The following is a 21,471-nucleotide window of genomic DNA, read 5'->3' on the forward strand; positions in this document are numbered from 1 at the left end:
TTGGCTTACAGTTTTCGGGTCGCTATAAGAACCTTACGGAAATTGTATCATATATATATTGGACTGTTAACTGAGATCTTTAGTCTCTCTAGCATTGAAACATGAAGAGGCCTTTTCAGATTGTATTATTATTACAAATACTTAAAGGTTCAATAAAATGGTCAAACAAACAGAGCAAAGGGACTTGCTCTTAAGTCTTAACCACAGAACCCAAAACCCAAAAGATTAAAAAGAAAAAAAAAGGCCCCAAATCACAAACCCCGGCAGTGTCAACCGGTACAATGGCGCTGTAGAAAAGACAAACTTGGAACTTCCAAGAAACCCAATTCAAGACTTTTGGATCTTGGCCAGCTTCAAGGGTTCCAGAGGAGTGTGGTCTCTGCAATCATGGAAGTAACAATGTAAGGATCCATGTTTGAAGATGGCCTTCTATCCTCAAAGTATCCTTTCCCTTCTTTCTCGGTATCACGTCCTACTCGGATCGATGCTCCACGGTTCGCAACACCCTTTTAAACAATATTCAAAACACAAAAAGATCAGTACAAAAATATGTTATCAACACTTTAAACAACTAGAGAGCAATGTTCTAATATCTCTTACCCAAAGGAAAGTGTTAATGTCAGCAGTTTCATGGTGTCCAGTAAGACGGCGCTCGTTGCCTTCACCGTAAGCAGCAATGTGCTCCTTGTGTCTCAGTCCAAGCTTCTCTATCGCCTTCTTGATCACCTCGTATCCTCCTTCTTCCCTCATCGTTTTAGTACTGAAAAAAAACACACCATTCACCATTTTTATATATTTCTTCCGAATCATTGTAAAGGTTAACAAGCTAGAAGATTCATGACCCTTTTTTACCTGTAATTGGTGTGAGCACCAGCTCCGTTCCAGTCACCAGGAATAGGTTTCGGGTCAAAAGATACAACCACACCAGCAATCTCTGTGATTCTCTGTTTTTAAAAACCACCAAAACTTGTGTTTTAAGTTTGCACTCCTCAAAAAATATCAACAAGAACTGAAAGTGAATGGTTTAAGATTATTACCTCCAAAATGTAACGAGCGATCCACACTTCATCAGCAGCTGAGATACCAACCGATGGGCCGACTTGGAACTCCCACTGTCTCAACCAAAAAATTATTTGGTTAAGCAAAAAAGATTGAAACTTTTGGTTCATAAGTGATTTTTTAAAACGATACTGGTTGTTATGATTACCTGACCCGGCATGACTTCTCCATTGATCCCACTGATGTTGATTCCAGCATACAAACAAGCCTTGTAGTGAGCATCAACAATGTCTCTTCCAAAAGACTTGTCAGCTCCAATACTGCAGTAGTATGGTCCCTGCAAGAGATGGATGATTCAGACACCGAGAAGAGAGAAATCTAAGAAGAGCGGTGAACAAACGTGAAAAAGAAATGTACCTGAGGGCCAGGGTAGCCACCAATGGGCCATCCAAGAGGCCAGTTCACATCCTTCTGCAACAAAGTGTATTCTTGTTCGATTCCATACCTAATTAACCCGAAAAAATCAGCAATCTAAAACCGGAAACCGAAAAAGATATAACAAAAACAGAGGAGTTTGGACTAACCATGGCACTTCAGCTACAACATCAGGGTTACAAAAGATCTCAGCTGCAGCATGTCTCTTGTTCGTAGGGATTGGTTCGCCCGCAGGAGTGTAAGCATCACACATAACCTGATCAAACCGGTTTTTTTAAATGATTAATCTAACTGCTAAAAACAGAACATATACAAGAAAAAACCAAAGTTTTAAACTCACAAGAATGTTGTTGCCTCTACGGAACGGATCTTTGAAAATTGCTTGAGGGCTAAGAAACACAAACAAAACCGATCAATTAAGAAAAATCGAGAAGATAAAACGAGAAAAGGTATTTCAAGAAAATCTTGAAAAGGGCTTACTATAAGATGACTTCACTGTCTTGACCAGGAGCTTGACCAGTGCTTGAACCATCATAATTCCATTTCGGAAGCTTCGATGGATCGGTCACAGGTCCAGAGAGAGTCTGCAGGACACAAACCAATAATTTAGTAATTCAATCTAATCATACTGAAAAAACATCACATAAGTCTTATCCTTTTGGCTCAAATATCCCAAAAAGTTACGATTATTCGAATAAATTAATTAAAAGAAAGATTAAATCACCTTGGCTTTGCTTCTCATGTCCATACCAGAACCACCAACCCTGTTTGGAAAAATAAAACATCAAGAAACCAAATTAGTCCAATGGGAATAACAAACATTGACTTTAAGATTCTAATCCTTTGACTTCATGCTCTTGTTCACCAGTAATAACACAAAGATCCAGAGAAACTCAAATGGCACAAAAAGCAGAGGGAAGAAGACGAACCATATGTATTCAGCGATGATCTTCTCAGTGTTGTCTGAGAGGTCAAGGTTAACAAGATCTGCAAGAAGACTCATGGCTGTGAAAAGGGAAGGAGAAGATTGAATCTTTTATGTAATTAGCAAATCTTGAGATTGTGTGTCTTCTTGGGTTTATGAGATGATGCTTTTGGAGTTCGTGGTTGTGGTACTACTTATAGTGCAACGAAGGTAAACAGAGATAGAGGGTGACGTGAGGATACTCTGTTTTCGCAAACATTATTTTATAATATAAACTAAAATATTAGAAAGATTTTTTTTTTTATACTTTTTTACCAATGGAAAACTCGATCTCGATGTATTAAACTTTAAACACTTTGGTTTATAATTTGATTAAGTTATAATTTAGTCTTTAGTCATTAAATTGATTGTTGACTTGTTATTATTGGGTTATATTTTAAAAAGTTCTGGTAGGTAGATAATTTATGTAGGTGTTGAATTTTTCGTTCGTATGGGTTGGTGTGTTCTTCTAGTGTTATTACCATTGACATTTTTACACATTTATCATTTTCCGAAAGTGACGGATGGTGCAGCTAAATAGATCAAACATAACATGTATAATGCATACCAGATCAAGAAAAACATTTAAAGAAAAATTCATATACTTGTGTTGTTCATACACTAAACTCTTTAAAACATAAAGATAATAGTAATTATGTTATTGGAAAATAAGTAAGAAAGTAGTAAATTAGATAGATGACCAAAAACTAATAGCTCAACTTTTAAAGATTTTTGGAAAAAATCTAAATATCGTTGGTTTGAGTGTGTTTATTGGAATGAGAATATATAACATATTTTGCTCTGGGGATGTACAAACTTTGGTTTAGTTATATAGAAAAACAAAAAATTAGATAAATGACTCATATTTAGAGTTGAAAATTAAGAAAACAGTAATAATGTAATTTTATTGTTTATTTAACATGTTCTCAATTACTCGAAAAGAAATGGATAGACATGAAGAAAAGAACGTCGTTGTGATGCTTCATTATTTATCCATGGATGAGATAACGAAAGAATAAAATTATAAAAGGCAAAAACATCATATGCATAGGTTGTCCCAATCGAACTGGTTAAACCGGTTAAAAGACAAGTTGGAAGACGATTGTACGGCCTTAGGACCATTCGTCCCCACAACCCATCCACTAAACAACCGCTTCCTCAAAGTTGTTTGCTAACAAGCGCCTTAAGCTGCGACCCTTACCCAATCATGAATCATCTATACACACACACTTTATTATTTTTATTTTTTTTGGGTCTCGAATCTACCCAAATTATTATATAAACAAACAATACAAAATTCGAAAAGGGACAAAAGAGATTCGATATTTTTTTTTAGCAGAGCTCGCTGTTGTTTGTTGAAGATATACATATATAATATTAGTTGTGTTTTACATGGTGAATATGTGATAATTTGAATTTGTGTAAAAAGTTTAGCTCACCTAACAAAACCTTCCAAAATTTTGTGTAGAGCTGGGAAAATTTCTTGGATTTAGGGTTATCCCAGATTTATGAATTATAAAAGCTTTTAGTACTTATATCCAACATAAAAAATTAAAAACCAAATATTTGGATAAGCATGTATGTACGTTTCATAGCAATGATGAGAATGAGTTATCCGACCCAACTTGTTATCAATATCTAAATTCAAATAATGACATTTACGTCAATATTTAAATTTCTAAAATATGTATATCAGTACATAAGCATATTTTAAAGATATTTAACAAATGAATAAAATATTCAAAACTAAAAATCATGTTTTCAAAAATAGATGGTTTTTTTTTAATTATGTTGATTTTAAATTTCCTAAATGTTATATTATATGTATGTTTTCTCAGAGGTAAGATTTATGCAGAATTATACATAACGTAACTATGTATTGCTAATAATAAAATTTATACTTATTAATTTTTTTTTTTTGATTTGACACATCATATTTGTATTGAAAAAGATGAATCCAGGAGGTTGTCTAAAAAAAGATAAATCCAGGAGAAGTCGACAAAAAAAAACAAAACGACATCAATCAAATTGATTTGTAACCACAACGACCATTTTAATTACGCAAAATGTTAATCCATGATAGCCATAATTGCATATTTGCACCCACGAACACGTTAAAAGAGAATCCATAATACACTTAATTAATATATCTACGTTTAGTTTAGCATGTTTTGACAATTAAAATAATCATGTTTTGGTGCGCATGTTTAATGTATGTCTTCCATTTTCGAAAAATATATATATGTAAAGTGTTCTCTAAACTTTTTCCATTGACACTTTTTGAACATTGATATTCGTAATTTATACAAAATGCATGTGACTTAAATTTATTGATTTCTTTCGAGGAAGAGAATAGACAAAAATCAAAATTAAAAAAAAAAAGAAAAAAAAAAAAGGAAAAGCAGATGCTTTGATTTCTGATCCTACGTATAATTTAGACCATCACATTACCAACCAAATAGCTTGTTCTCTTTTCCATTTCTTTTTTTGGTTAAAAGTTGAAACGCTGTAGCCTTTTATGGACTAGAGTTTGTTAAATCGAGATGTCTTTTTTACGAATATAGACCGAACTTGTTGTGGATTATTGTACATTTTGAACTAGTTCCAACGCTGATAGAACATAAACAAAACAAGTATTGGTAGTAAGATGTCATCATCAATGATAATTTAGTGCTGATGTTCTCTTTACTGAAATTTGATATGCGTATAGTATGATGAAATTATCTCACTATTTATACGTAGACAACGATCTTGTTATTTTACATCTATTGTCTGCTAAATTTTCATATACTTATTTTGAACTACAAAAAATTCAGCTTATAAAATATGGAGTAAAATTTCCTACCATTTTGATTTATTATTTTTTTCCTATTTTACAGTCGAAGCCAATTAAAAAGTTTTTTTTTTGTTTTCTTTTTAACATGATTTAATTTGAATGCACAAATTTAAATATCCAATCACAACCAAACATCAACAGTTTAATTGGTAAAGATTTCTGACAAAATTTAAAAGTCGTTAGTTTGAGAGACGTCGCTTGGAAAATGACTATATAAATTGCTTTGATCTTTGGCTTGAGAAAATGTATGGAACATAGGTCCGGAACCTATTAGTAAAAAAATAATCTAGTCACTCCAAAAATATTTGATGTATAACTTTGTGGAAATGGTAAAAAGAAATGAAAAAAATGAATTCAAAAAATCATTGATGGCCTGGACCAATGAAAAGAGATTTAACTTACTTGTACAATTCAAACAGTTCAGTTTATTATTGCATCTGCAACTTGCAATATTGATGTTGACACTTTATGCAATGTAGATGTCGACGCAAAATGATGCATGTGGTCATTTTCAACTGCGAATAAGATTTTTATAAATGCTATATAGCTATGAAATATATAATGACACAAAACGGTTATATTAATTTAGCAGCGCAATTGAAAGATTATGTTTTTATAATTCGAAGCGGTAAAAACCATTTTTTATAGGTATAATAAAAATTTCGTAGTACGGTCAATAAATAAAACTAAAAACATAATAACAAAAACAACAATATATACTTTTAAGTTTTACCGTCTCAAAAATTCATGGGGTAAAACTAATGTGTCAAAATACTACTATCGTTGCGAACGTATAGTTTGTTATATGTAGCAAAGACCAAATCACCAACCAGAGCCTATAAGTTACTCATACCCAACTCAACCCAATTCTACTCGATATGTGGTTTAATATTTTGTAGTTTTAGGGTTTGATTTATATACATTATAAAATAATACAATGGTAAATTAAAGTACGTACCGAATATTTTCATCCAACGTCTTTACGAACATATCATCAATCACTTAAATAAAAAGTATAAATAAAAGTTGCTGATTTTTTTTGTTCAGTGACGTGGTTAAGTCCCTAAGCTGACTAATAACATTGTTGAATTGGTACATTTTTTGCGGCACATTATATAAAGTATAAATTGCTTCGATAATTGAATTAGAATCTGAATCTCAACTAACTTCGAATATTTTTTAAAGTCAAATCTATAAATCTAGTGGTTCCAAGGACCTCACAGTTTATGTCCTCTCGCGATCGAGCCCCCTCATCTATGACGCCTGCAAATTTGCAATTTTATAAATACAATCTACAACTATTAATTTATTTTCGTTGTTTTTAAGTGTATAAATTCAAAGCCGACAATGTATGCACGAGTCATTTGTTATGGTTTACATATATTTTTTTTTAAATAACACAATATTTATAATACTATACTAGTATTTCATAGATCTATATATTTATGTTGTGTAGTTAAATATCCATGATTGGTCTCCTCTTACATACGCAAGCAGGAGATTAAGGGACAAATATTAGTCAACTTTGCCTTTTGGAGAAGACTTAAGCCATTGTTACTCTAATTAATCATAGAGGTTAAGTCTTAAACTTGGCCTTAAGTTCACTGGTACAGCTACATATTTAATCACTTACTCAAACTTATTCTTTATTCTTATAAACTCAGAAATTCATTAATATAGCAAGAATATGAGAGCTGAAAATAATAAGGTTAGCGGTTTAGTGTCACACGCAACCTACATATCATTTATATATGTTTAAGGCAATCTAATAGCATATACTTTCTCTTTGGCCAAATTTTAATAACTTTTATTTATAAGCTATGAAAACTAGACGTCGTACAAAAACTTAAATGCAAAAGTGAGAAATGCGGAGAAGAGAAACCGGAGACATGACCGTAAATGTCATATTCTGTTTGGAAGCTAATAGATAAATGGTACCAATTTATGAATAAATAGCCCCACCATTTAAGAGTATATTGAAATCATATAGTATATATATATAAATAGCCCTACAAAAACGTATAGCCTCACTTGGTTTGCTAGAACATTTCTAAAATGGCCAATCTTATCATTTATTGTGTGATGGATGAATTTGCTTGCTGGTTGTTCGATTGGTTTAAGTGTAGTCATGTTACTCAACCTTTTTCTTGTATGTAGAATTCATGTTTATCTTTATTCATCTACATGTTTAATACTGTATTTTGAATTATCCCATAAGTTTACTATCACTTGAAAAACTAAATTTTTGCTCAAACATCTACATCAAAGAAAATGAGTGATTAATTTATAACAACTATATGTTTCCTCGGTATCTTAAATATCATCCCATAACTTTATTTACGATAATTTAATAAAAAATCAATTAAATTCAATTAAAATATATATATATATATATCTAAGATGATCAATAATTTTACTTTAGTTTGAATATATATTTTTTTTTTTAATTTTACATTGAATTTACAGATTGTCTATAAAAAATAATTTTAATTCTAGTAGAACAGGCCAAATAATAGCATTTTCTACAAGAGTTCAAATCGTTGTTGGTATATTGGATATTTATCTAAATTTTTTAAAAGAACACAGTATAAAAGCCGTAAAGAGAAATTTATTCAGTTTGGATTTTAAATATATCCGTGAAGTTGACAAAAAATGATAAAGACAAATATACATATATCTATTTTCTTCCACAATGTAATTGTTCATAAGATTCTTACATAATGTATCAGTGTCATTATTTGAAAAAGTCGTTGTTAGCTTAAGAAAAAAAAATATGTAACAATAGTAATAATACAAATTTATTGTAATAAGTTTGACAACGACTCACGAACATGCATCCAAGTCCAACCAGATATATAAGTTGATAAAATAGGTTATTATTCCATTTTAAGAAAGATTAATTTAAAGTATAACTAAATTCGGTTTACTTCCTCCGTTTTAGTTTATATATTGATCCTCGTCAATAATATATAGCATATGATTACGCAACTCGTTGCGTACAAAGTTATATGAATAGCGTGCAGTTTTAAATTGAAAAACACGTATCAAACGAAATCGAGCTTAAGTTTAAAACTCAGTTCTGAATAGATCAATCCAAAAAAAATTAATTTAAACTTTAGTCTAGATATGAAGTAGTCAAATCATGTTGGATCTCCGCATACAACACAACAACCGATGGTTGTACTAACATTTTCAAAACCATAAATAGAGTAATTTGGAGAGCTACCGTATTACTTTAAATGAAAACATTTACCATAATCCAACAATGCGTACGAAGTGGTACGAAATAAGGTGTATACAAACAAACGGTTTTTGTTTTATGCATATGATCTTGGATAAAACCAAAATAATTATCTTAAAATAAAAATGTAACATGTATAAGTATTATACGATTGCTTTGGTATAATAGAAACAAAACCAGTCGTTTTGCTTTGGTAGAATCCGATGCGAATCACTTTTACAAGTACTCTTTCTTCCTTTTTTAGTTTCTTTATATGTAAGAGTGACGCGGTCTTTAAAGTTGTATAAGATCGGAAAATATCTATATAAAAAACCTTTTATTTTTAGATAGTTTGTTTATATATAGTAGAAACTTTTAGAAAGTGTTCAATATGGTTCGTATAAAAATAAGAAGAAAATCATTATATATTGTTCTATATATAATATTTCTCAGTGACTATATTTGTAGTTCTTGTATAACTATTTAACATGTATCGATAATAGCTAGATAGATAGTTTTCCATGTATTTTACTAGCTTTTTATCAACTTGTTGACTAATATATATCATTGGTTTATATTGTTTCTGCGACTCAATGATCAAGAAAACAATTCAGAATCTACTTTTACGTCCCGTTTTTATCTCATAAAGATTAAAAGTCCAATTTAAATCCGAATATATGTATGTGTGCACCAACTTAGCATTGAGTCATTTTATGTGATTCTGGTGGACAGAGAGAAAAGATAAAACAATGAAATCTTACCTATTATTAGTATATAGGCTCATTGGACGGTTGATGTTATTTCACTTTTTTCCCCCTCACATGTTACATCTTATTTTCAAGTATTCTTTATTCTTTCTTCATTTCTCATTCTACAACTGTAATTTCTATCCTAGATTTAGCATCAAATATCCGGATTTCGCCAAAGCATTTTACTAATTTAGAGGTGAGCCACTGATAAAAAGTTCCCAACAATCCACAATGGTAAAACACCAAAACTAAAACCTGAGTCATCGAGTGGTCCATGTGCAAACAAAAAATTCCTCAAGATAGAAGAACTAAACATAAAAGCTGGAGCAAGTTTACGTACTTTGAGTCTAGGCCCAATAATAAAACTTTATATCATCATTTATTTCTGTAGATGTAGATGTATCATGAAATGGAAGAGCCAATTTGACACACAGTGTAAAAAAGGGCTTCTTATCACATTTACATTGCCTTTGATAAAAATCTAATTATAATACACATTGGTACTATAACAACATTAATAATTTTGTTAGATCTTGTAGTGCAAAAGTCTTGTTCTCACAGAAAGTGGTATTCTTACATTGTGGCCTCCATTGTCGATCCAAGTCAAGCTCCCAAAGTGATAATCAGTATTCGCTTTATGAGTAGTAGAGACTTTGACCGTGAACGTAATCTTGTTGGTGGTGTTGGAGCTGAATTCAAGAGTCTCGGGACTCACCTGGAGGTTAATACCTTGAGGCTGTTGGATCACAGCTTTGTAAACTGAACCAACTGGTCCAACATTAGTCACGGTTCTAGTGATGGTGATCTCTTTACTGAGATATGGGATTGTGATGGATGGCAAGTTGACATCAAGCATTGATGGAAATGGGAAAGGGCAAGTGTATATTTTTCCAAGTAGTTTTGAGATGGACGTATTGTTGTAGCCTGCTGAGCACAAGTAATGAACATATTCATTTTCTCCCATGTCGTAGACAAGTCCCGGATCGGCTACTTTCATCGGGTTGACGAGACCGCCTCCGTAGTCAAATGGGTCAGCGAGTTTGCGTGGGGAACCCTCGGCTGAAATAGGCTCTCCCGATGGGTCGGTTTGCCTTGCTGGAATGGTTATTGAGTTATTTCGTGGGTGTTTCTTGTGGAGAAAGAAACAAATAGTTTTGCGTGTGAATAAATATTTATATGTATATCAGTATATGTTTACCAGTTGTAACGAGAGCGGATCGGATTGCAGCAGGAGACCAGTCAGGGTGGTTTTGTTTAAGAAGTGCGACGATTCCGGCCACGATAGGTGTAGCCATAGATGTTCCTGACAGGAATTCGTATCCTGACCATGATGGCATGGCTGCGAGTATACCTGAACCTGGTGCTGCTATATCCGGCTGTACTTTAAAAAAAACCAAAATGTATATTCATCAGTAACGTGAGAGACTAGTTGAGTGTAAGAGAGCAAGAAGTAAATAAGGAGTTTATACTTCACCTTAAGAATAGCAGGAGATATTGAATTGGGACCCCTAGACGAAAATCCTGCAACCTTAGTAGCTGACGGTTTGCCAACGAACGTCTTGGTTGGACTGATCTTAGCTATAGGCTTTCTGTGGGATTCATTCAAGAAAAAAAAAAGAAAAATTCTTACTACGTCAAATGGATTTTAGAGAGAAATGTGAAGGAGGAGAAGCGTATACTTGGTTGTTTGCATGTACAATAATATATCCATCCCAAGTTCGTAGTCTACATAGGCAACAGGGATATCGGCCTTTTCGGTTACAACACTATCGGTTGGTTTTATCGCAATAATAAGGCCAACAGCGCCTACTTTTTGCATAGCAACCCCAAAATTTTCTGCAAGTGTTCCTCTTATGAAGGAAAACAAGATTTTTCCTTTAGCTATACCAGCTGTAAGATCCTCCTTTGTCAGGTCCTCGAAGTTGATGATCTCAGAGAATCCAACTTCTTTTCCAGTGTATACACCTTCTTGTCCCTAACAATGAAATCCCACAAAAGAAAAGAGTTAAATGAACGATCACATTTTCTTGTAGATTGTGATGCAAGCAACCAATTAGTACCAGTAAGGTTATATTATTTCCAAGAGTGATGGGCGTGAAGAATTCTCTGTCCATGGTTGTAGCCGCGACAGTTATGATCCACGGAGCAATGTTAGAGATTGTTTGAGTATCGGGACCGTCGTTACCTCCGGCAGCTACTACCGGAACTCCTTTCATAACAGCATGGAAAGCAGCGATAGCAAAGTCATCCCGATCAACTTCAAAACCAAGCGGTATTTCATCTCCGACCGAGAGAGATAGTACATCGACACCATCACGTATGGCGTGATCCATGGCCTTTATAATATCTGGTGTGAAACACTTTATGTTGTTCCAACACACTTTGTAAGAGGCTATACGGGCCTTTGGGGCAGTGCCTCTCGCAGTTCCCTTAGCTAGGCCGAGGTAGTTGGCGTCTTGGACAAAAGAACCTGCGGCTGTCGTTGCACAATGGGTTCCATGGCCGATTTTGTCTAGAGGGGACATGACCTCGTCTTTCTCCGTAAGGTTGAGCATTCCATTGTACATTTCCTTGAGACCCTTTGAGTAGTAAGTAGCTCCAATCAACTTTCTGTTGCAGCTCGATGCTTTGAACCCTTCTCCTGAAACACATCGTCCCTTCCAACGCCTCGGGATCTGTCCAAGACCGTTGTCATTAAATGAAGGTGAGTCTGGCCATACTCCTGAGTCCACGATTCCTATAATTACTCCACTTCCCATATCAGTCTCATGTAAAAGACCAGTTGGAGCGGTTGGAGTGAGTCCCAAGTAATCATTGACCCTTGTTGTTGTCAGTTTCATATTCTTACTTCTCGTTACGTGAACAACATCCGGATGCTCTAACAAAAAACCAAAACATAAATTCTAGTTTCGATTAGTTTCACTTCGAAGTTTGACCTAATTCTTCGTCAACAAGAAAGATAAACGTTTCAAATTTTGACCTGAAAGTTCTCTTGCTTGAGATGATGTGAGTTTCGCTGCAAAGCCTGAGAAACCATGTCTGTAACTATAAATCATAGACTCACGAGAAGCTTCTTTGCTGCATTATCAGTCAAGAACATATAAATTCATAAACCAATTTATTTTCACGCAACAAAACATCGATCGATCCAAAAGCATATATATATCAGTGCTCATTCATCATTACCTTCCAAGAAGCGGTCCGAGAATATCATGATGTGATTCAGTTACAAGATCAGGATCATCATGTTGCCTCTTACCCAAATGCACAGTGTAAATCTAAATATAAACATCATCGAAAAAAGTAATATTGCGATAAGAATCTAAAATACCGAAAATTATTCGCAATTCTGTCGAATAAAAAGAGCAAAAATTTGATAACATACCTGGCTATCCTCATTAGCAGCTGTAATTAAAGCTATCTTGAAGATTAATACTAAACCTGTGAACAAAACTACAAAATGCTTCTTATTATTAGATACAATCAGAGACGACAACCCCATGTTATCCTAAGATTTAAGGGGTTGTTGTTGTTGAGGCAGATTCTTTTCCTAGAAGAATCTTCCAAGATTATAATTATTTATTTATTCTTGAACCACCTCAACAATGTCCTCTCTGATTTCATCCCAGAAGCATTATGATTGTGTTGATCAAGTCATCTCGTATTTAAATTGAAGCATTCGTCTAAGAATGTTGGGAGTTTTTTTTAGACTACAACGAAGGTTGGGCATACCACCAAAGCTAATTTTGTGGTTTAGAAAGAAAACGTATTATCGGTGTGAAATTAAAACGAGTTAAAACTTAAAACTGTTTACATTTTGGTTTGTAAATAGGAGGTTTAAGAAAAAATTAATTTGATAAAACGTACGTTAGCGAACTATATGTTTTTCATAACTTATAAATGTTCAGGAACGTTAATAATTTAGACTTCTTGTTTACAATTATGTTATTATGTTACGTACCATCCAAATTTAAAATTTGCATGAAAAGGACTAAGACCATCATTAATGGAGTAACCCACCAAAGTTACTCTCACATTTATTTATTATATAAATAATCATAAATTAAGTTAAGTAACTCTAAGAGAACCTAAGCAAAATCACTCTATTACTAGAGAACCCCAAAGAGGTTACTCAAACATTTAAATATTATGTTTTGGCTTAATTTGAAATGGGTTTGAATATTTGAGAATATGAAATGATAATAAGAAGATTTGATGATAAGAAGAATAGAAAGATAAGAGAATACAAATGAGAAGAACATATAGCAAATGAGGTTGAACAAAACATTGTCATATATAGGACTTCCGAAAGACACAACCAAACCTAAACCCATTCACGGGTTACAAAAGACAACAAGTCACAACTCGTGATGATGGGTTACAAAGGACAACAAGTCACAACGAGTTACAAGAACAACAAGTCGCAAAACCTGAAACAAAAGAAGAAAAAGTTAAACAAGTGTTAAACAAAGAACAGAACACAAGACGTGGTTAACCTACACTTACTAAAACAGAACAAGAACACAACCAACTCATTTACTACACTTACTTTATGTTTGCGGTTGGTTGTGTTCTTCGCCATTGATGTTAAACAGAACAAGAGCACAACCAAGCCGTGATGTTAAACAGAACAAGAACACAACCAAACAGAACAAGAACACAACCAAGAACAAAACAGAACAAGAACACAACCGCAAACAAAACAATATCTATCAAAATAGAACAAGAACAACAAAACCAACTCATTCATCCCAATCAAAACAGAACAAATTCTAACAATACCTAACAACAACATTTGCAATCTAGAGTAACATACCTTTTCAAGTGAGAAAACACAACCGTTGTGTCCACTTCATGTTTCCCTTCACGTCACCATTGAACCGCTACATCCAGTTGATGAAAACCTCGCACAAAACAATAACATATGCTATTAAGAACAAAACTTATAACCAAACCCTAGACTCGCACAAAACAACTCGATTACTAAGAACAAAACATTTAAGCAATCCAACAAACTAATCTCATATGCTACACCTACCAATACAAATCGACACAAACATTTAACCACACTAATCTCATAATCTACACCTATAAAGTCAAATCGACACAAACATCAAACAAACCCTAAAATTCTACACCTAATAAGTCAAATCGACACAAATATTTAACCAATCTACCAATTATCAACCACCCGAGCCTAATTACAACCACATGCAATCAATCGCATCTAACGATTTCGCCAAATTACAAACACATGAGAAACGAACCTTCTCCCTTCGATTAGTTGTGATTTGGACCTTGCCGTTAGCTTCAGGGCACCACCAGAAACAGCCGCCGTCATTGTCCCACCATATAGCAACCTCCACCGTCGTTTGTCGTGACAAACGAACCGTCGCATCTAACAATTTCGCCGATCTAGATGCCATCGCCTCCGGGTAAACAACCAACCATAAGATCTAAGTGAGAAAAATCATAGGATTCGACGAGAATCCGATTTCTCCGATTTCATCAACAATCGCCGTTTTTGTCTCCTTCAGAAACGAGAGAGAAGGGAGAGAGAGAGTCGGGAGGAAGGAGAAAAAAAAATGAGAAGAAAAAAAAATCGATTTTATATTTACCTACCAGCCAATCATGTAACGCCACGCCTCGTTCTTAAGGCGTTTCTGGAAATCCTTCCGACGGTAACGATACTCTTAAAATGGACCCATTTATGGGGTTTTTAATATTTTTTGGGGGCCCAAATATATAAGAAACCCACTGAGTCACGCCCAGTAATCATGCTCTAACATACATACTCCGATACTCGTAATATGTGTAATCGAAGTCTAAAGGTTCGAAGAAGCGTAAAATATATATTCTATATATGTCATATGAAATATCTAACGTTTGAAATATGTCTTGAAAGTTCTGTGGTCAAGGAAATATCCAAAAGTTACAAAAAAAAAAAAAGAGTAGGCTAAGGCCCTAATTGGTAACCGCTGTTACTTGTGGCTGTAGATGCTTTGACTGTAAAGATTTTGCTGTAGAGACTTTTGCTGTATAAACTTTAACTGTTAAAATTTTAATGGCTGTTGTTTTTATTGTATGTTTTTTATAAATATAAATTATGCTAAGAATAAATTTATGTGGCAACATAATGAATTTTATTTAAAAAATAAAAATTTTAAAATTAAAATACAAAAACTCATAAAAAATGAATAGAGAAATATTTTCAACATATTAAATAAATATAAAGATATGACATATTGATTATGTGTTATAATAGTTTTTGATGCAAAAATAATTATGAAAAATGGATCTCAAAATAACAGAAATAAAAAATCTATTTTTAGTGAATTATAATATATCTGTGATAAATTATACATAGATTGAAAATGAATGTTTTAATCATCATGGATAATAAGAAAGAAAAAAATAACTACAATTTTATTATTATTTATTTTTTTACAGCCAAAAAGTCTAACATTTGTGACTTTAAAAAATTTGTATGTACAAACTAAAAAAGTGGATAGTTAGACTTTTAAAACTTTTAAAAATAATAAAGCAATAAAAGCACGATTGGTAAAATTTTGGTTTTTAAGACTTTAAATTAATTTTAAAGTCTTAAAATTTAAAGTCTTAAAAGTCTCTCCCAATCAGAGCCTAAGTGTTAGTTCAATTCACATTTGGTCGAATCATAACTCTGTCTAAAAGAAATACGAAAACTTGGATCGTAAGTTGAACTGAAATTTGTGTTGTTCGACCAAGTGTTGTTAATTCGACTGGAAAAATATCAAGGGAAAATCCCAGAGATCACATTTTCAAGTTACATTTGGAAAGAAACTACAATAGCTAAGATAGGTAATGCGTAGTGACCAAAGTATTGCATGTGTATCATTTGGTTTTAGAGTTTTGGATATGTTGAACTTTTTTAGGTAAATTTCTAAGAGACATGAAACACTAGGGTTTCAAGAAATATAGTGGTGCATGTGAAAAAGTTTAAAAAGATTGATTTGGTTACTTATATTAGTAAAAACTTTTTTTGGCAATCATCAGAAAAGAAATCCAAAATTTAGCTTGTTCAAGCTAGAGTAATTATAGGATAGGTGACATAGGGGTAATTGTCATTACTGAATAAAAACAAAACACAAAATTTATCAGTCGTGATTTGGAGTATCGGTAAACGAATCTTTCTAGCTTTTTGGACTTGCGCTTAAGGTACTACGCCTTAGATAAAGATAGGTTAACATGCCGAGTGAAGACATAGAACTCAGTAAAAAGTGATGGTCGAGGAGTTACAAGACAAGCATCTGAAATTGGGCCATTTCTTTAGTGAAGCTGATTACAATGAAGAAATATAAATCCGTTAGGTACTCTTAAATATTATCCATGTTTAAATAATGTTTATTTGTCTTCTTTGAGCACTATAAACGGTTACTTCTTATAAAAAGTATGAAGTTTCCTTTCCCCTTTATAATTGCACTATGAAGATTGAAGGTTGCTTTTTTTTTTTCTATATCTATTTATAGATAACATTATATATGAGTAAAATATAATCCGGAGAACACCGCATCTAAGGCAGTCGCATTGCTCAAACCAGATCATTCATTCCATTGAAGATGATGAGGAAAGGAAGCAAGAAACATCCTCCGATGACTAATTAAAGAAACACATAACAAGTCGGAATTAAGGAGAAATGAGTTATATGGATGATGATGATGGTGAGGAAGAGTGTTTTGTGAGGTAATGTTCTTAAATAGTTGTTTTTGTTATAGTCATTCTTCAACATTGTCTCTTAACTGTTAATCCCCTGGCTAACTAATTAGGTAATTTAGGTGGATCGGAATACCAAAAAAAAAGAAGAAAAATATCCCAAATTAAGCAATAAATCAGAGTAACTATATGATATTTCAATATATTTTTAAATGGTAACAATTTGTTTGTTTCTTAACTGTATTTGGTACATGGCTATGTATATTTTTAGAATCCAGTTGATTATTTCTGTAGTTTAACGTTTCTTATATATGAGACAAATTAAAACAAAGACATGCATGTTCAAGCAACTTGTGATGCAATAAGAGAATAATTGTTGAGGGGAAAGATTGTTATTATACCTACCCCCTCTAAACCCAGAATGGGCAAATCTTTTCTGATTGCAGATCATACAAGTTCTCTAGTCATCAGCCTCGTGTTAATCTTGAACGGAATGTTTATCTCCGCGGCACAACTCAATGGCTTGATGAGCAAGGTAATTTTTTTCTTCTATTTTCATATTTTGAGTAATGATACTACAAGGGGCATATGAAGAATCTTTTTCTTTGTTTTTTCGATAATCCTAGATTCATATCGTACACTTGGGAGCAAAGCAACATGATACCCCTGAGCTGGTTACTAAATCACATTACAAAATTCTTGAACCACTTCTTGGAAGGTATGAATATTACAATGTAGTGAAATATTGAGAATATTTATGAGGGTATACTCATTTTTGGTTTAATGTTTTGTGACGCATATAGCAAAGAAGCTGCCAAGAATTCTATAGTCTACAATTACAAGCATGGTTTTTCCGGCTTTGCAGCAAAACTTACCGCCTCTCAAGCAAAAAACCTTTCAGGTACTTCAATTTTTTTTTTATTCTGTCCATATAAACTCAAAAGAAGAAGCTATGAAAACCACAGTCTGATTTGTTTTGTATCAGTGCATCCCGAGGTTCTTTCTGTTGTACCAAGTCGAGTAATGTGGCCGAAAACAACGAGGACATATGATTACCTAGGACTTTCTCCTACTTCTCCAAAAGGTCTTCTACATGATACCAAGATGGGAAGTGAAGTTATCATTGGAGTCATAGACACAGGGATATGGCCAGAGTCACAGTCTTTCAATGACACAGGTTTAGGACCGATCCCAAAGCGTTGGAAAGGGAAATGTATGTCTGGAGAAGGATTTGACCCCAAAAAACATTGCAACAAAAAACTTATAGGGGCCGAGTTCTTCACTGAAGGTCTTTTGTCTGAGGAGGAATATGATTTCGTTTCAGAAAAAGAGTTTAGGTCCCCAAGAGATGCTAAAGGCCATGGGACACATGTTGCTGCAACTGCTGCTGGTTCTTTTGTGTCTAATGTAAGCTACAAAGGACTAGCTGTAGGAACCGCTAGAGGCGCGGCTCCTCATGCACGTATAGCTGTGTACAAGACGTGTTGGAGACGTGCTGGATGTATTACAGCTGATTTACTCAAAGCAATCGATCACAGCATACGCGACGGGGTTGATGTTATATCCGTTTCAATCGGTAATGAGCCCCCAGCGAGTTTCGATGTCGATAAGGATGACATTGCATTCGGTTCATTCCAAGCCGTGATGAAAGGCATTCCTGTTGTTGCTTCTGCTGGAAACGAAGGACCTGGCGCTCAAACCATTGATAATCTTGCTCCATGGATCATAACCGTCGCTGCAACATCCTTCGACCGTTCTTTCCCTATACCAATCACTCTGGGAAACAATCTAACTGTTCTGGTATGATGCAACTTTTTAATTCTTTCTTTTTTTTTTCATAATTATTATTGGTTATTCAAGACGGTTTAAAACCTAATTAGTCTATCATCTTTTCTGGCCAGAATGTGATTCTTTTTCTTTTTTTCCTCTGACTATTCCAGGCTGAAGGTTTAAACACATTTCCTGAAGTTGGATTTAGTGAGCTTCAGAACGCAATTGAATTGTTGGACACCAATATCGAAGCAGGGGTAACTAAAGGGTCCATCATGCTTGCGTTTACCCCAACCGCTGAGGCGGCAAAAAAAGCACATGACATACTCGAAGCTGGATGTGCTGGTATAATCTATGTACAATCTGCGATTAATCCTATGGTTTGCAGTGGCCTGGGTGTTCCTTGCGCCGTTGTAGATTACGAGTATGGAACTGACATCTTATACTATATCCAGACCTCAGTGTAATAATCTTAAACCAAGTTTCTCTAGTTACATAGCTTTCTTCTCATTATTATTATTATTTTTGTCTCTAACACATGAGAACATTATGATTTTGTAGTTCGCCTAAAGCAAAAATAAGCCCTTCCAAGACACTCATTGGCCAGCCTGTTGCATCTAGGGTGGCTTATTTCTCTTCTAGAGGACCTAACTCAGTTACACCAGCAATTCTCAAGGTTTGCTTAGTAACTGAATATAATTATTTTTCGTTTGTTGTTGTTGCTGATTTTTTTTCCAAACACATTGATCCAAGTGTTCATGAAATTTTGGGACTCTATTGTATGATAATGCAGCCAGATATAGCAGCACCGGGTGTTAATATTCTTTCTGCTGTAACTGGTGTGTATACATTTAAATCGGGAACATCAATGGCAACTCCTGTTGTGTCCGGAATTGTTGGATTACTCAGACAAATACACCCTGACTGGTCTCCAGCTGCCATCCGATCCGCTCTTGTCACAACAGGTTCGTAGTTCTTACTCTAAAAACTATATACCAAAATAAGATATGTTCATCCGGGTTTTGTTCGACTTATCTGATTTCGTTTTTAGAACATAATTAAATTATCTAATGGTTTAGTTTTAGAAAAGTGTTACCAAATAAAAACGGAATTTATTATGGATCAATTTGGTACGGCTTTGATTCGGGTGGGGTTTTAATCAAATATATCTTTTAATTCTGATTTAACAAGACTCAAAACATATTTACTTTCGTTGTTGAAATGAAGCATGGAGGACCGATCCATCTGGAGAGCAAATATTTTCAGAGGGATCAACGCGTAAACTTGCTGACCCGTTCGACTATGGAGGTGGCTTGATCAACCCGGAGAAAGTAGCAAACCCGGGCCTCATCTACGACATGGGCATCAATGACTATGTTCATTACCTTTGTTCTGCGGAATACGATGACGGAGCCATCTCCAAACTAGTTGGTAAACCTATCAAATGCCCTTCTCCACTGCCATCTATGCTCGATTTCAACATGCCTTCCATCATAATCCCAAGTCTCACTAGAGAGGTCACATTGACTAGAACCGTGACAAATGTTGGACCGGCTGATTCGGTTTACAAACCCCTGGTTGAGTCTCCACTTGGTATAGAGCTTGATGTGAATCCCAAGACTCTTGTGTTCGCTTCTAACATTACTAAGAGTACGTTTAATGTGAGAGTGAAAACGAGTCATAGAGTGAACAGTGATTATTATTTTGGGAGCTTGTGTTGGACTGATGGTGTACATAACGTCACTATTCCTGTTGCCGTGCGAACAAAGATCTTGAAGAGCTATGTTTAATCATTTTTTCACTTGTAACTAATATAGGGATTTTATGTTATTTTTTTGGTAATGATTCATATATATTCTACTATTATTTTCGTTAATTCATATATTCTATTCTTCGTTGGATGAATCAGATAATGTGGTTTTCCTATCTCACATATATCTAAACATTTAAAGCCTCGGATCTTTTAGTTCCATATAGTTTCATACTTAATATAGGTTTAGACATGCGATTAATCATATTAAAATCTTAAAATTGTCGGACACCATCATGTATGAATGAATATGTGTATTAAGTATTAACTAATTGTAGAATATACATACTCTATAGAGAATATACTCAATAGAGTATATTCTTCATCAATAGCATTAATTGGACTGTTCAGCCTCCAAACCATTTTTTTTTTATTGGTATGATCAAAACCTTACGATATGATCAAAAGTTGGAACTTATAAGTTGTTTTCCATTGCGTTGGTATATTAACTTGAGCGTTGAGTCTTCGTCATATTGGTGTCACTAGGGACCGTTTCCAATAATAACTTTAACTTCAATCCAAAAAAAAATATTTTATTTTTGTCAGCATTTTATATTTATTATTCAAAAGCTGATGATATTAGGTTTAGGGATATGTAAAACTACATTATAAACAATAATCTTTTACCAAAAAAAAACTAAACCTTGAATATAATTATTACGTTAAAATAAAGAAATAAATGTCTTTTAAAAAACTTAAAAATTATGGTGATCCTAATATTTTGTTTACCCCACTTGTCTTATGAACTAAACTTCCAACTCCCAAGTGACTACGATCGTATTCGTATCTGTTTTTTTTTTTCTTTTTCGATTCACATCGAATTTCCAAAATTAAAATATAATATTTCAATTAGTAAAATATTAAATTCAAAATAAGGACACTTTTCATTAACATCAAACTTTTATAATTATCATTTGATTATAAAACCATATTCCGCGTGATAGATGAATTAATTAAAATAGTTCCCACTTCCCATTATCCATCTTTGGCTTTTAA

General features: G+C 33.7%; 3 protein-coding genes and 1 long non-coding RNA gene across 5 annotated transcripts; 1 reads left to right on the top strand and 3 right to left on the bottom strand.

The window, feature by feature from the left end:
- Positions 1-33: 33 nt before the first annotated feature.
- Positions 34-2,724, bottom strand: LOC147943842 (glutamine synthetase cytosolic isozyme 1-2-like). Its single transcript, XM_087450160.1, has 11 exons — positions 2,364-2,724; positions 2,159-2,198; positions 1,915-2,018; positions 1,775-1,823; positions 1,584-1,690; positions 1,417-1,504; positions 1,208-1,336; positions 1,038-1,112; positions 853-944; positions 601-760; positions 34-506 (listed from the first exon to the last, which is right to left on the bottom strand). Exons 1-11 carry the CDS (start codon positions 2,435-2,437, stop codon positions 354-356), a joined length of 1,071 nt encoding a protein of 356 aa, XP_087306286.1. The 5' UTR covers positions 2,438-2,724; the 3' UTR covers positions 34-353.
- Positions 2,725-9,560: 6,836 nt separating this feature from the next.
- LOC104787645 (subtilisin-like protease SBT3.16) lies at positions 9,561-12,898 on the bottom strand. The gene is made up of 8 exons (XM_010513247.3): positions 12,589-12,898; positions 12,390-12,481; positions 12,184-12,281; positions 11,264-12,081; positions 10,883-11,178; positions 10,678-10,792; positions 10,402-10,579; positions 9,561-10,298 (listed from the first exon to the last, which is right to left on the bottom strand). Exons 1-8 carry the CDS (start codon positions 12,703-12,705, stop codon positions 9,730-9,732), a joined length of 2,283 nt encoding a protein of 760 aa, XP_010511549.2. The 5' UTR covers positions 12,706-12,898; the 3' UTR covers positions 9,561-9,729.
- Positions 12,899-13,307: 409 nt separating this feature from the next.
- LOC104787646 (uncharacterized) lies at positions 13,308-14,169 on the bottom strand. The gene is made up of 2 exons (XR_768004.2): positions 14,020-14,169; positions 13,308-13,633 (listed from the first exon to the last, which is right to left on the bottom strand). It is a non-coding gene; the product is annotated as an uncharacterized LOC104787646 (long non-coding RNA).
- A 2,538-nt stretch (positions 14,170-16,707) lies between these two features.
- LOC104789605 (subtilisin-like protease SBT3.17) lies at positions 16,708-20,591 on the top strand. Of its 2 annotated transcripts, XM_087452748.1 has the most exons (9): positions 16,708-16,925; positions 17,342-17,430; positions 17,522-17,613; positions 17,699-17,796; positions 17,881-18,695; positions 18,836-19,128; positions 19,227-19,341; positions 19,459-19,630; positions 19,893-20,591. In XM_087452748.1, the coding sequence occupies exons 2-9, from the start codon at positions 17,389-17,391 to the stop codon at positions 20,453-20,455; spliced, it is 2,190 nt and encodes a 729-aa protein (XP_087308874.1). In that variant the 5' UTR covers positions 16,708-16,925; positions 17,342-17,388; the 3' UTR covers positions 20,456-20,591. The 2 variants fall into 2 exon arrangements, with proteins under 2 accessions (XP_087308874.1, XP_087308873.1); XM_087452747.1 differs by lacking the exon at positions 16,708-16,925 and having other exon boundaries at positions 17,234-17,430.
- The last annotated feature ends 880 nt before the right edge of the window (positions 20,592-21,471 follow it).

This window comes from Camelina sativa, chromosome 5 (genome assembly GCF_030686135.1).
Source record: "Camelina sativa cultivar CO46 ecotype springtype chromosome 5, ASM3068613v1".
Classification (NCBI taxonomy): Eukaryota; Viridiplantae; Streptophyta; class Magnoliopsida; order Brassicales; family Brassicaceae; genus Camelina; species Camelina sativa.